This window comes from Alligator sinensis, unplaced genomic scaffold (assembly GCF_000455745.1).
Source record: "Alligator sinensis unplaced genomic scaffold, ASM45574v1 scaffold692_1, whole genome shotgun sequence".
Taxonomy (NCBI): Eukaryota; Metazoa; Chordata; order Crocodylia; family Alligatoridae; genus Alligator; species Alligator sinensis.
In genome coordinates, this window is record NW_005842238.1 from 577,082 (window position 1) to 591,252 (window position 14,171).

Genomic DNA, 14,171 nt, shown 5'->3' on the forward strand with positions numbered 1-14,171 from the left:
CGGGGCGGGGCGGGGCGGACTGTGCTGTGCGCGGCGCTGCACCCCCTGGGGCGGTCGGGAGCGCGTCCGTCCCCGCTTGAGCCCGCGCCGCTGCCAGGCGCAAAGCAGGTCAGTCATCGCACCTCTGCCTGAGAGAGATGCCAGCAGCCATGTTCAGGGCAGATCTGGGCTAAGCTTTAAGCCACCTTTTGACCTGAAACTACTTCCATGCTGGGTGGTAGTAGGGTAACCATACTGGTTTTGAACCCCACGTGCGCATCCCCGCCCAGGCTAGGCACACCCGCGTAACCCTGTCTAGGCTGCTCGGGCCCTGCGGCAACTTGAACACTGCGAGAAGGAGCCGCCTTCTCGGCCCGTCCTCGCTGCAGCAACGTTTTACTTGTGTCGCTGCCGAGGGGAACCTGACCTGCGGCCTCAGCTGGGCATCGGGTGACACAGGCGATGGATGAGCGAATGGAAAACACAGAGCAGCGCTGGGATGAGAGCGGCTCTCCGTTACCAGCGCCTTAGCCGGCAGAGTGGGCACTAAGGACTTGCATCTTCACCGCCGACCCCTGGGCTCCCAAGCGCGTCCTCTGCCTGACCAAGGGTGTTTCTGCCTGAAAGCTTGCAAAGAAGAACTTTTCCAACTATTTGAGTTGGTCTAATAAAAGATGTTGGATTTACCCAAATCTGACGCCCTCAGACCAGGGGTGGGCAAAATGCGGCCTGCAGGCCGGATGTGGCCCGCGGGGCCCCTAAAAAATTTAGAAAATTAATATTTATCTGCCCCCGCCTGCCTGTCATGCAGCCCTCGATGGCTTGCCAAAGCTCGGTAAGTGGCCCTCTGCCCGAAATAACTGCCTGCCCCTGCCTTAGACCGGCACAGCTACAACCAACACTCCTCAAGCATGTCCTGGTAACGTTGAGTAACAGAGGCCGCTGCTCGTCCAGTTTCCCTGGTGCTTTGGCAAAATAGAAGCCAACAGGCGTGGGATTAGGCTTTATGAGATGGGATAATAAGATAGAGGGAAACTGCCTCAGGAACCAGTTGGCAGGCAAGAGCAAACAGAGCCTGAATCAGAAGGAGCCAGATCCAGTGCATGTGATTTACCTGAAAGACCACCTCAGCCTTTTGGCTAAGATCAAGCGAGATTGGGGGCATCCGAGCCCCTAGGCCTCCAGGCTTGTATGTAGGATGCCTGCCTGGATTTGGGAACTATCCGAAGCCCCACACCAATGGGACTGACTGGGAAGGATGATACTTGCCCGGTGGGAGAGCCACACAGACCTGATGATTGGGTTCTGCTCGGTCAAATTTTGGCACTTGACTACCGGGCTTTGTCCAACAAAATTTGGAACTGATTTGGCCTTGATAAAGATCAAAAAGAAAATGTGATTTAACTGAAAGACTATTGCCAAACAGGTAGCACTAATCAAAGTTGGAGATCCAGGCTACAAGCCAGCTGCTTTCTCTGGCATGCTGGGCACAGCATGGGCTGCCTCTAAGCAAGGGGCTTTCACTCTGCAGCCCAGTGGGCCCTGGAAACAGCAAGGATGCAGGAATTTGCAACTCAACTGTGCTAAAGGAGACCCCAGAGAATAATAGCTCTTGCTGGAGGATTCCTCACTCCTCAGGTCAGCAGAGTCAGAGCGCTGTCTGGAAGGGAAACGCCCACTACAACTCTCTAGCTCTCTCTGCTGACCAGCACAGAGCCCGTTAGTGGCATGGAGAAAAGGGCTGCCATGTCCTGTCAAAAACAGTGGGCAGGGAAAATAAGAGAGGGGAAGAGGACAACTCATTGTGGTACCTGCATGCAGGTTTGGCCCTTATCTGCACAGACACTTGCAGCAAAACCAGAGAAGCTCAACCCTCAGCCCATGGAACAGAGTCATCCGGTTCACAGGCTTCCTAAGGGTCTGGAAATGTTGTGGCAGGGGAGTTATAACAGTAATTGCTGCTCCCACTACCAAATTTCTGGACCCATGGAGAACCTTGTGAGCTGGATAACATGGCCCCAAGTACCAGACCATAGTGGCACACAACCAGATCTGGGCATATGGGGTCGGGCTGGCATGCCGGATGACATGAAAGGACCAACACCAAGCACAGGACCTGTGCAGGATGTGGCTCATGGAATGATCCTGTGCCACTCGGCCAGCCTGTGGGGCCGGAGGGTTGGGTGTCAGAGCTAAACCAATGCAGACCCCTGAGAGGCCAGTCTCACCCATCCATTTTGAAATGGTTTGCATCAGTGAAAGAAGTAAATGCAGCTAAAATGAGCCATGCCCTAAATAAACAGCCATGTAGAGATTTGCATGGGCTTAACTAAACTGGACAAATTAACCCTTTACTTCTGTTTGAGGAAGTTACTTGGTCCCAGTATTGTCCCACAAATACACTGGGCAACACTACCATTTCCTGAACAAGTCACTGGTAGGTATTCACCTCTCTCAACACATTTGTCTCTCCCCTACCCCTCTCTAGAGTTGGGAATGCACAGCAAACAGAGGTTTTATTTGTCTGAAAAATAAATTTATTCTATAAACAAAAATCATATCCACACAAACCTCAGCAATATGTTTAAGGAAAAAAATATACAGAGATAAATCTGCTTCTCTGTGGCTCTTTGTACCTGTGGTGAAGGCAGCATTCATTTGGTTTTCACAGGATGGAGGATGCTTTAATTGTGCAATAATTGTGCAAGGCAGAGCTATAGACCCAGCAGAGCCATCTATAATGTAGGCCAGCATATCTCACACCAGTCTTCACTCTGGGGTGAATCTGAGATAGGCACAAGCTGTCTTGAGCCCATAGCTTCCCAGGGCAGTAGGGGTGCTGAAGGGGGTGCAGTATATGGGCAAGGCAGGACAGGGCTGTTGCATCTCCTGAGATTCATCTGAAGGTGGGAGCCCCCAGACTGATGCATCTATAATTAGAGACCACTCTCTGACTTTCTTCACCTGGAAGTCTGTGACAGATGAAGAAACAGAACTCATATTTACAATCTTAACTACAAACACATCTGTCCTTCCTGATCAGAAAAAACACAAAGGGAAAAATGTGTAGTGACTGGCATGTCCTTCCTCCTCCTCCAGCCAGAGCTCACAGTGGGACTAGTCAATGGCTTAGACAGTGAATCTAGCATGGTAGTTCCCAAACTGTGATCTGAGGCCACAAAAGAAAATGTTAAAGGCCAATACCAGTCCTTTGTCCCAAAATGCTTGGGAACCACCATTTTAGAACTGGGTCAGATCTCTGCATCAAAACCATGTGCAATGCTCAGTGACTTCCCTCTAGCTTTTCCAGTGCAAAAGATCATTCATTTCATACAGACCTGGGGAAATTCAGCTTCTCTGGCCGTGCAGTATCTAAAACATCCTGACATTCCCTTCCACTGATTTAACTCTACCATAAAAAACAGACCAAGGCACATCCTAACAGTGATGAAGGGATCCTTTCCACAGAATTTGCTTCTTCTGGTCCATAGGAGCATATTCCTGGCATTGTCTTTGCCTTCTCTATGCTCTGAGGAGAGCTGAGCTACCATTATTTTTCAGGTGCATCCCAAACAAGTCAGTGGCAGGCTCAGAGATGTTGAGGGTATGGAGAAGGAATTAACAAACAGAAAAATGGAAATCAGGGAAGGAAGGAACTAACAGCTGGAACTGTGTGACTGACCAGTCCTACTGCAGGATTTTAACAGCCTTAGTGAAGCTGTGGGTAAATGATGCGCTTGAAGTTTAACCTCCACCCAGATTTCCATGCATTTCCGAAGTAAAGAGAGAATACACCTCTATGTAATCGGCCTCTCTTCATGCTCTGTTTCCTCTGATGAGATCTTGCTGTGCTGCTCATCACTGTCACCTAAAAGAAACCACATATCAAGAGATCCTAGCATGTCAGCACCAGGGCTTCCCTTGTCTAAGGCTGGTGAACTGCAGGGGCCTCTTGCAGCTCACCAGTCTTACTGTCTAGGAGGCAAAGAAAAATCAAGAGAGCCATGTGCAGGCAGCAGCCATGTTACACTGCTTTCCTCTCACCATTTGTTCATTCTCTCCATTTTGACTGTAAATTTCTGAGGGCAGGGACTGCCAGTGTGTGCACATGTGCACACGCACATGCTTGAGTATGCACAGCACCAAGCGCAATGTGATCCTGGGGCTGACTGAGATCTCCCAACATTGCTTCAATGGGAAGAACTGTTGTCTAATAAGGCTGTACAAAGCTTTGGTAGCTGATTTGATTCGGAGGAGATTTGGCCCAATTTCGGGACCAAATCTCTGAATCTGAATTGAATTGGGAGACCAATTAAAAACTCTGAATCGATTCAAAGCATCCAAATTAATTTGGAAAAGCTTCGGAAAAGATTCAGCCACTTCAGAGATTTAGCCATAGACTCCAGCTGGTAAGTCTGTTGGGGTTGGGGGAGGGAAGGGTCATGGGGGAGGGATTGGGGCTGGGACAAACTGCCCAGAGGGGGTGGAGGGGGCAGGGGGCGTTACTTGGGGAGGGAGGTGGGGAGCGTGGGATGTGGGTGCGGCTCGTTCCAGGCAGAAGGGAGCAAGCGGCAGCAGGGCATAGCCCCTGCTCCCAGAGCTGCTGTGCCCGCATCCTGTATCCCTTCGCGCCAGCTGGCAAGCAATAGCAGGGCAGAACCCCCACTCCCGGCGCTGATGCAGAAGTGGTAGCACTGGGAGCAGGGGCTATGCCCTGCTGCTGCCTGGAGCGAGCCGCGCCTGCATCATGCCCTCTCCCCCTCATGCCAGCTGGGCAAGTGGCAGTAGGGTATAGCCCCTGCAGCTCCCCCTGCCAGGGCAGAGGCAGGCACAGCCATAGGACCCTTCGGAGAAGCTCCCATGGCTGCCCTGCCTGGCCCCATCTCATCCCCTGCTGGCCCAGCCTCCTGGCAATTAAAAAAAAAAAAGCGCCACACTCACTGGCTGCAGCAGTGGCAGTCAGGTACTCTGAGGGCTCGTGGCAGAGCCCCCCTGCACAGCATGGGGCAGTGGGGGGCCGTGGGGATAGCCCCCTCCTCCTTCCCCCTGCCTTGCACCCACGTGGCAGCTGCCCTGTGGCATGGGTGCAGCGTGACTCGACGGCACCGTGCACTGTCTGGGAGCTGGGATAGCTCCATGTGTCAGCCAGATCCCAGCACCGCTCAGCCCCAGCTCTCTTCAGAATCGAGTTGATTCAGCCAAATCGATTCAGGAAAGCAATCCAAATCTCCAAATCATAGAATCATAGGGGCTGGAAGGGACCCCGAAGAATCATCAGGTCCAGCCCCCTGCATGAGCAGGAAAGACATCTAGGGTCAGATGACCCCAGCCAGGTAACTGTCCAGTCTTCTCTTGAAGACCTCTAGGGTAGATGATTTCACCACCTCTGTGGGGAGCTTGTTCCATAGCCTAGACATCCTAGTTATAAAGAAGTTTTTCCAAATGTTCACCCTGAAACTATCTTCCAGGAGTTTGTGGCTGTTGTTTCTAGTTTCCCCCAGGGCACCCTGGTGAACAGTTGTTCACCGAGCCCCTGATGTACACCTCAGATATAGCGGTAACTAATCGAATCAAATCACTGTCCTCTGACAGTGGTTGGAAAAGCGGGCAGAACACAATAGGATGCAGTTCAACAAGGACAAGTGCAGTGCTGTACCTAGGACATAAAAATATCCAGCACACCTACTGGCTGGGGAATGACCGTCTCAGCAGCACAGAAATGGAAAGGGATCTCAGAGTCATAGTGGACTCCCAAGCTGAACATGAGTCGTCAGTGTGACAAAATTATCAGCAAAGCTAACTGCATTTTATCATGCATCAGCAGATGCACGACAAATAGATCCAAGGAGGAGATACTTCCCCTTCATGCGGCATTGGTCAGGCCGCAGTTGGAGTACTGCATCCAGTTTTGGGCACCTTACTTTAAGAAGGATGTGGATAGCTTTGAGAGGGTCCAGAGGAGGGCCACTCGTATGGTTAAGGGTTTGCAGACCAAGCCCTCTGAGGAGAGACTAAGGGAACTGGATCACTTCAGCCTCCGCAAGAGAAGGCTGAGAAGTGATCTTGTGGCCGCTTACAAATTCGTTGGAGGGGGGCAACAAGGAACCGGAGATGCTCTGTTCACCAGGGCACCTCTTGGAGTAACAAGGAACAATGGTCACAAACTGACAGAGGAGATTTAGGCTGGACATCAGGAAGAACTTCTTCACGGTAAGGGTGGCCAGAATTTGGAGTGGGCTTCCAAGGGAGGTGGTGCTCTCCCCTACCTTGGGGGTCTTTAAGAGAAGGCTGGATAGGCATCTGGCTGGGGTCGTCTGATCAACCCTAGCATCTATGAATTGGCCAAATCCAACCGAATTGAATACTTCCCTATTTACACAGGCCTATCGTCTAACTCCCACAAGTGTCTGATCATGTGCAGGAAGAGGTGGTGAAGTAAGGTAAGTAACAGTCTGTTACTGTTCCTTTCTGTCCCAGCAGCTGCTTTTTCATACCAAAAGGTCAACAAGGAAGTGGGGAAAATTCTGGCTTTTCCCACCTATACAGATTCTGCGCAGCACACAGGCAGGGCAGCCTCTTTCACAGTGTGACACTATTTCTAAAGCCGAAGCTTACCCTCAGTGATGTGGTAGCCATTACCCATCTGTAGGCCATTCCCATTCACCAGGGCTGTCACCTGATGCACAGTGGAGTCACTGGTTGCCTCTTCTTCCTCTTCCTCCTTGTCTTCTGCCTCAGAGTCCACCAGCACTAAGACATCACTTGAGTCTTGATTCCTATGGGCAGAAAGACAAATGAAAGTGACTAAGAATACCAATAGCCTTATCTGCATTTTCCCCTTCCCTGCAGGCCCCACTTCCTCCTCTCTCTCTCTCTCCATTCTCCCAGGGGGAGTGACAGAACAACTGGACCTTCATCTCCTCCACAATGCCACAACGATATCGCTCATTTTTTCAGATCAGTCCCTTGCCCTCAGGACATGTTGGCACCAATGCTGATATCATGCAGACCTGCCTAGTCCTCCAAGAACTTTTAAAACATGAATAAATTAAATTGTATAATCCTGTAAACAGTTTTTTTTCTCCCACTACACAGGTGGGGAAATGGATGCAAACAAAAGTAAAGGGACTTGTTCAAAGCTACAAAACAATGGGCCTAGGAACAGGACTCAAAAGAAAAGGAAAGAGATGGAGAAAAGGCTGTTGCATTTTAGAACCATATATGCACCCAACACCATGAGCAGCCTTCCTTTCAGGGTTGTTCACAATTTAAGTCACCTGTTAAGCCAAATTGCAAATCAATGGGTTGATGCTTCTGCTTTTACTTACTAATTAAATATTCAAGCAGAAGGGCTTGTCTACATGGGGAAATACCAGGTGCCATACTTACACTGCAATAACTGTGCCCTGCTGTGGTGTAGCTTCTAGTGTAAACCTGTTCCACCTCCAGATTAAGTTAAATTCAACTGAATTAAGGCCACTAAAATGTGTGTAACTATGCTCCCTAGTGGTAGCTTTGCAGAGGATAGAAGCCCTGCTACTGCCAACAGGTAACAGAGATTCTCCTATAACGCAAGTGGTTGAGGTCTGTGGTACCGATCTTTGGTTCTAAGACCCCAATGACACTTCTGCAGAATGTGGCTTCATCACCACACCACCCACCTGCAAGTATATGTTTGCTAAAGACAACTCCTACCTTGGAGAGCATCTCCCCTAAGTTATCAATACAACGCTTGCTGACAGATAGATAGATATTATGCACACATACATATACACACATACACATAAAGCTATAAATTTATCATTACAAAGCTCAGTGATGATGATAATGACGATGATGAGGAGTTGGATATCCGCAGAAGAGAGTCTGGGAAGGATGGCACTCACCTGAACACACTGCCTAAATGCACAAAGAAGAGGGAGAAGAAAAAGAAGATTTCAGATACCTTCATAAACAGAGTTCTCTCAGATAAAACAAAATCACTTTTACAGTCCTGTCATTATCTGCCTTTGTTGGTACAGTCTATACAGCACTAGGACTGTCCCAGGTACCCAGCATGGCCCATGAGTGTGCTGGGATGTAGCAGTATACCACTGAAGGTGAGAAAAGGCAACTGTGGTCTGCCAAGATTCAAGCATGTCAGATATGGTTTTGCAGGGCAAGGCAAGGGAGCTTTAGCACAGGATACAGTCTCTATCTGTGGGGAGACATTTGCATAGTCTGCAGGCGGCCAGCTCTGCAGGCATCCTGTGCTCTCAGTGCTTACTCCCCTTAAGCTGACAGCACTCCATAAGGAACGAGAGAAGGGGCACCTATCAATCTCTGGCTGGGTAGGTGATGGCGGGGGGCCACTGAAGGACACTCTCAGGTGAGGTATGAAGAGGCAGAGCTCTAACCCATGTGCCTCAGAGAAGGAGGAGCTCGAGTCAGAGGTGATGGCTGCTCTTACCTTTCAGACACAGGAGCGGATTGTAGTACAAAATAATTCCCGAGATGACCAGAATTCCCAGCAGTAAGAGGACCACGATCATTCCCACCACTCCAACTATATTCACTGGCTCTGTGAGAAAAAGAGGCAGTAACTTGGTGAGCCTGGGGGTTGGCACTTTCTAGACAGAGGTGACCTACTCAGTCACAATGGCAAATCAATGCTAACTACTAACCTGTAACCAGGACAGCCTGTTTGACAGGAGGGGCACTTTGTTCAGATGAATACTACTTGTAACTGCTCCTCACCGTGGTGTGACCACCTGTGTTCAATACTACATGCTTCAGACCTCACAAAAAGGCTGTCCAGTCATCTAGCTAGCCATTGCATTAAATGTATACACAGCTTCCCTCAGCGAGGCTATGACAGGGGTTGTGCATGTGACAGAACTGCCTGGGCATTCCCAGCTGCTCCTTTTCCCTTCACCTCCTGCTGTCTACTCACTATACCAGTGCTTGCTGCACCCCCATCTCAGGGCTGTATAACATTGGCTCCTCCCCCAGGTGTCTAAACCTCTCAGCTCCCTGATCCTGGTGCATCAGGCTTGTGGAGCTCCCCTGAGCCAGGGTTTACATCCTTCAGACCAAAGCCATCACTAAAGAGTTTGTTTCAGAGAACAAAAAAGGCAATTTGTGCAGAACTCCTACCTATTTCACACTCAGACTGATCTATCCCTTCGAGGGAAGACACACAGCTCAACCAGTGTTTCAATCCATCCAAAATGGGCTTTTCCCTGCCCCATACAGACCTTATGGGACAGTAGGAAGAGATGGAGAGACCTATGAGGCTTTAGTGCTGTGCTAGTTGCTACCTTTGGAAATAGCAGGACCCATTCCTCAAGATCACCACTTGGTCAGGCAATGCCCCTTGTCCCCATGCAGTTGGAAATGTTCCAACATGCAGGAGTAACCAGGGAGTGCCCAAGAGTGAGTACAAATTAAAAAGGAGGCAGTGATGTGACCCTGACTAGGATTCTGGGTCCAATTAGCAAGGGGGGAGACAGCAGTTTCTCTGGACACTAGAAGATGAGTGCAAGTTGGTACAGCAGAATTGTCCTCATTGCTTCTGGTTTGGGTGTGCCCCCCTCCTCCTCCTCCTCTCATCCCATTCAGCTCCCCCAGACAACACACTGCTCAGCGTCCAGAACTCACTCTTTACAGTGAGGCAGACATACACTTCCCTCAGCCCCACAGGGTTTTGTGCCTTGCAGAGGTAATAGCCTTCATCATCACTGTGGGAGCAGTTCTGGATGGTGAGACTGGAAACGCTGCCCTCCTGCATGATGTGATGTCTCTTGCCAGGCTGGATCTCTGCTTCTGAATGGCCACTGCTCCGGAGCCAAGTGATTTTTGCTGGAGGGTTGCTCTCTGTCACTCGGCATGTGAGGGTCACATTACCTCCCACAAAGCACGTCTTCAGGGGCTCTGCCTCCAATGAAGGGATTGCTGCATGGTGAGAAAGGAGCACAAGCAAGGAGGAGTTTGATGGCAACTTCCAGGTGCGCACATACAAGCACACACATACACATAAACACACAGAGCCCCATGTGAGGTACCCATGTATGAGAGAGAAAGAAATCACTGAATCCACAAGAGACTGGCAACAACCACCAAATTCACATACATCATGTAAGAGGTGGATGGGCTTGTAACCAAGGCTTGGGACTGGTATTCATGACTCCTGGATTCAATTTCCAGTGACTCCCTTTGACTCTACCCACGTGTGGCCCTTATTTTACAGAAGACTAGATGAGATGAGGCAATTCTAAGGTCCTGATTCTACAAAGTATATAACTTTGAGATTATGTATGTGCTTTGCAGAACCAGGGTCTTAATCTCAATGCATCTAATCTAGCCCCCTGTAAAACATAATATTCTACTGGGATTGCTTTGCAAGGCAGTGTTGGCTAGTGGATAGGGCACTGCCCTGGGGAACCCAGGACACCTGCATCCTGTACCCGATTCAGCTAATGGCCTGCTGAGATACCAGGGCAAATCACCTCTCCTCCACCTCCCTCAACTTCCCCATCTGCAAGAGATCAAACAAGGAGTTCAGTGATGTTAATCAAGGTTGGCTGGGCAAGGAGACTCGGACTGATATGAGGAGCCTAAAGAAAAGAGATGGAGACTGGCAAGATGGGCCAAGGGGCTACAAAGAGACAAGTTAGAGTTGACAGAGCAAACAAGTTCAAGTTTGGGGAAAATGCACAGAACAGTCTGTGCCTACTGGAGTGCACATTGTACCCTCCACTCCCCTGATCTTGGAATAGAATCTAAAATCCCGAATCTTACCATTCCTCTGCGGTCAGTAACTGCCTGTGAAATTCACTGGCAAAGCATCTAAACCCCTTCTCATGCTGTTCCATATAGAAGATAACAACCTACTACTGTAATCAGCCCTTCCATTACTTCACGTGGCAGAGGCTTATGCAATAGTTTTTCTACATAAGCAAATTCCACACAAATAAATAATAATTTCTATGATTGCAAAGTCAAGTGCTCGAAGAAAAGAAAATGACAGAATTAACTGTCCGAGTGACCTCAGTGTAGTCCTTTTGTGGGTTTGTCTTGTGACAAAGTCTTTTCTTATATAGTTACAAGTTATTTCTCACCACCACTTCCCTCCCAAGACCGATTTGCTGTAGAGAAGAACCACAATTGCACAGTGAAGGAGGCTATTGTTTCCAAGAAGTCACAGAATAAACGGGGCATAAGTGTACAAGAGAAGACAGGATAATCTCTAGGTAAAGACAGCTTGCAACAAAGAACAAGTATGGACTCGTAGGTCCTCGAGCTCCAGTTTAAAATTATCTAGGCTCTTGTCCCCACTTCTTTTTGGAAGGCTGCTCCAGAACCTCACCATTTCAATGCTTAGAAACCTTCTTCTGATTTCCATCTTCAGTTTATCTGCAACCAGCTTATTTTTTGTGCCAGCACTGTCCCTTGACTTAAATAGCATTTCTTTCACCCTAAAGTTTACTGTCTGCATCTAAAGAGTGCCACAAGGTCCTCCTCATTATCCTAGTAACCCTTCTCTGCACCTGATGCAGTTTTAATTTATTGAATTAATTATTAATAATTATTTTGAATGCAAGTCACTAGAATTCTACACTGTATTCCACATGAGGTGTTCTTAGGCCTTGCACAATGCCATCAATACTTCCCTATCTCTGCTGAAATATACCACCAGGTACGTCCTAGGACTGCATTTGCCACAGTCACGTGCTGCCCTGAAGAACTGGATTTTGTCCCTGCCTCTGCCATAGAATTTCTCTGTGATGCCGGGCAAGTTATGCAACCCAAACCTTTCGCAAGTTGTCATTATCTAACATGCTCCTTATTTTTCTGGGTGCCCTTGGATCGGATTTGCAGAAGTGCTGAGCATGTCATGCTGTAATGGAGATCAATGGCAGTCTCTGGCTCTGAGCCTATGAAATTCCTTAGAATGCTAAATCTAGAAAATTAGGTCTTAAGAACCTAAAATCAGGCAACCAAAATAGTTCTGAACTTTATTTCACCAAGCCTCAGTTCACCATCTGTAAAACCGGGAATAAAAAATACATACTCCTCACTACACACATGATTGAGATGATAAATCCATTCATATTTGTGAAGCAGTCAGATTGCAGTGAACACAACCTTAGAAAAGCCTGTCAGGAAACTGTGTTCCAAGAAGGGTTTGATTTGTATGTGTTAAATAAGCAGTAGACCTGTATATTGAATGGTTTGGTATTAGAAGACAAAATGTCAAACCGTTGATCATTAGTAGAAGAGGCAAGGGACTCGTGGAAAAAAATAACCATGTAATTAAAGACTGTATTATAATGCACGTGGACAAGGGGATGAGTTAAGATGACACAGGCAACTTTGAGTCTGGCACCTACTACTTTTCAAGTGCTTGACTTTGCAATGTAAGTAATGCTATTTTAGGGTAGTTTTACGTGAAATTCTAAATACTTCTGTCGGCATTCAAAGGCACAGAAATACAAATACAAAACCAAGAAGCCAGCACTTAGGAAAAGAGAACACACTTAAAGATTTTGTGTATTAAACATTTAAAACAACCTTCTTCAAAAAGCAAAGCTGCAAAGGCAATCTTCAATTTAAACATTAAGTGGTTTGAGCTGTATTTACATGGTTTTAATTTTCTTTTGACATTCGAGTCAATGATAGAGAATTGTTATTCCCAAATTAGACTACTTGGCTGAAAATAAGAGGGCCGATAATTTTTGGCAGGAAGAAGGGCCATCTGAGAGACTTTTCCCTCAATAATATCTGGACTATCTCAAAGCATTACAGTCCCCATTATACATACATGTACTTGATGCTGATTGCCCAAATTCAGACACTCAAGGGGGGCCCCCAATTCCCAGAAAGTGCTGGGCATACTTCCACAGAAGATCTGGTCTCTTTATGGTGCCCTAAGTTGAAGAGCCAAAAACAGAGGTGCCCCAAATCGCTAGTGACTTTTCAAGTCTTTGGCCCAGAGGCCCTAATCTTACAAAGACTTACGCACATGAGCAGCTCGATGCACATGAACAGTATAGTTGACCTCAATGCACGTTATTCATGTGTGCACACAATTAAGGATCTAAGGCATAAGCTCCAATTCTCCACTGCATCATGCAGTCATTTATGCCCAGATTTTGAAGTGATGGGAGCCCAAGAAGGGTGGCTGTGCCTTAAGGAAATGATCCTTCGGTCACAAAGCGAGACGAGCCCCGGGCGGGGTAAAAGAGGGAAAGGGGCCAGGAGGCTTCCCTGGCTGACCAGAGAAATCCAAGGCAGCCTAAGGGCCAAAAGGGGAGCACATAAAAAGTGGAAACAGGGAGAGATCACCAAAGACGAATATACCTCCTCTGCTCGTGCTTGTAGGGAGGCAGTTAGACGAGCCAAAGCTACCATGGAGCTGAGGATAGCATCCCAAGTAAAGGACAACAAGAAATTGTTTTTTAGATATACAGGGAGTACAAGGAAGGCCCAGGGAGGAATAGGACCCCTGCTAAATGGGCAGAAACAATTGGTGACGGACAGGGGGGACAAGGCTGAACTCCTCAACGAGTTCTTTGTCTCAGTGTTCCTAAGCGAGGGGCGCGACAAGTCTCTCACTGGGGGTGTAGAGAGGCAGCAGCAAGGTGCCAGGCTTCCATGCGTAGACCCTGAGATGGTACAGAGTCACTTGGAAGAACTGGATGCCTTTAAGTCGGCAGGCCCGGATGAGCTCCATCCGAGGGTGCTGAAGGCACTGGCCGACATCATTGCAAAGCCACTGGCGGGAATATTTGAACGCTCGTGGCACATGGGCCAAGTCCCAGACGACTGGAAAAGGGCCAATGTGGTTCCCATTTTCAAGAAGGGGAGGAAGGAGGACCTGGGCAACTATAGGCCAGTCAGTCTCACCTCCATCCTTGGCAAAGTCTTTGAAAAAATTATCAAGGCTCACATTTGCGAGAGCCCGGCAGGACAAATTATGCTGTGGGGAAACCAGCACAGGTCCGTGGCAAGCAGATCGTGCCTGACTAATCTAGTCTCTTTTTATGACCAGGTTACGAAACGCCTGGACACAGGAGGAGGGGTGGATGTCGTATACTTAGACTTCAGGAAGGCCTTCGATACGGTATCCCACCCCATACTGGTGAACAAGTTAAGAGGCTGTGACTGGGATGACTACACAGTCCGGTGGGTGGTGAATTGGCTAGAGGGTC

General features: G+C 48.4%; 1 protein-coding gene across 1 annotated transcript in view; it reads right to left on the minus strand.

The window, feature by feature from the left end:
• Positions 1-2,481: 2,481 nt before the first annotated feature.
• VSIG10 (V-set and immunoglobulin domain containing 10) overlaps positions 2,482-14,171 on the minus strand; it is a 23,564-nt gene continuing 11,874 nt past the window's right edge. Inside the window, exons 5-9 of the mRNA XM_025208576.1 lie at positions 9,619-9,912; positions 8,429-8,539; positions 7,866-7,878; positions 6,595-6,755; positions 2,482-3,847 (exon numbers count right to left, since the gene is read on the minus strand). Coding sequence (XP_025064361.1) covers positions 3,777-3,847; positions 6,595-6,755; positions 7,866-7,878; positions 8,429-8,539; positions 9,619-9,912 — 650 coding nt within the window. The 3' untranslated portion in view covers positions 2,482-3,776. The remainder of the gene's footprint in view (positions 3,848-6,594; positions 6,756-7,865; positions 7,879-8,428; positions 8,540-9,618; positions 9,913-14,171) is intronic.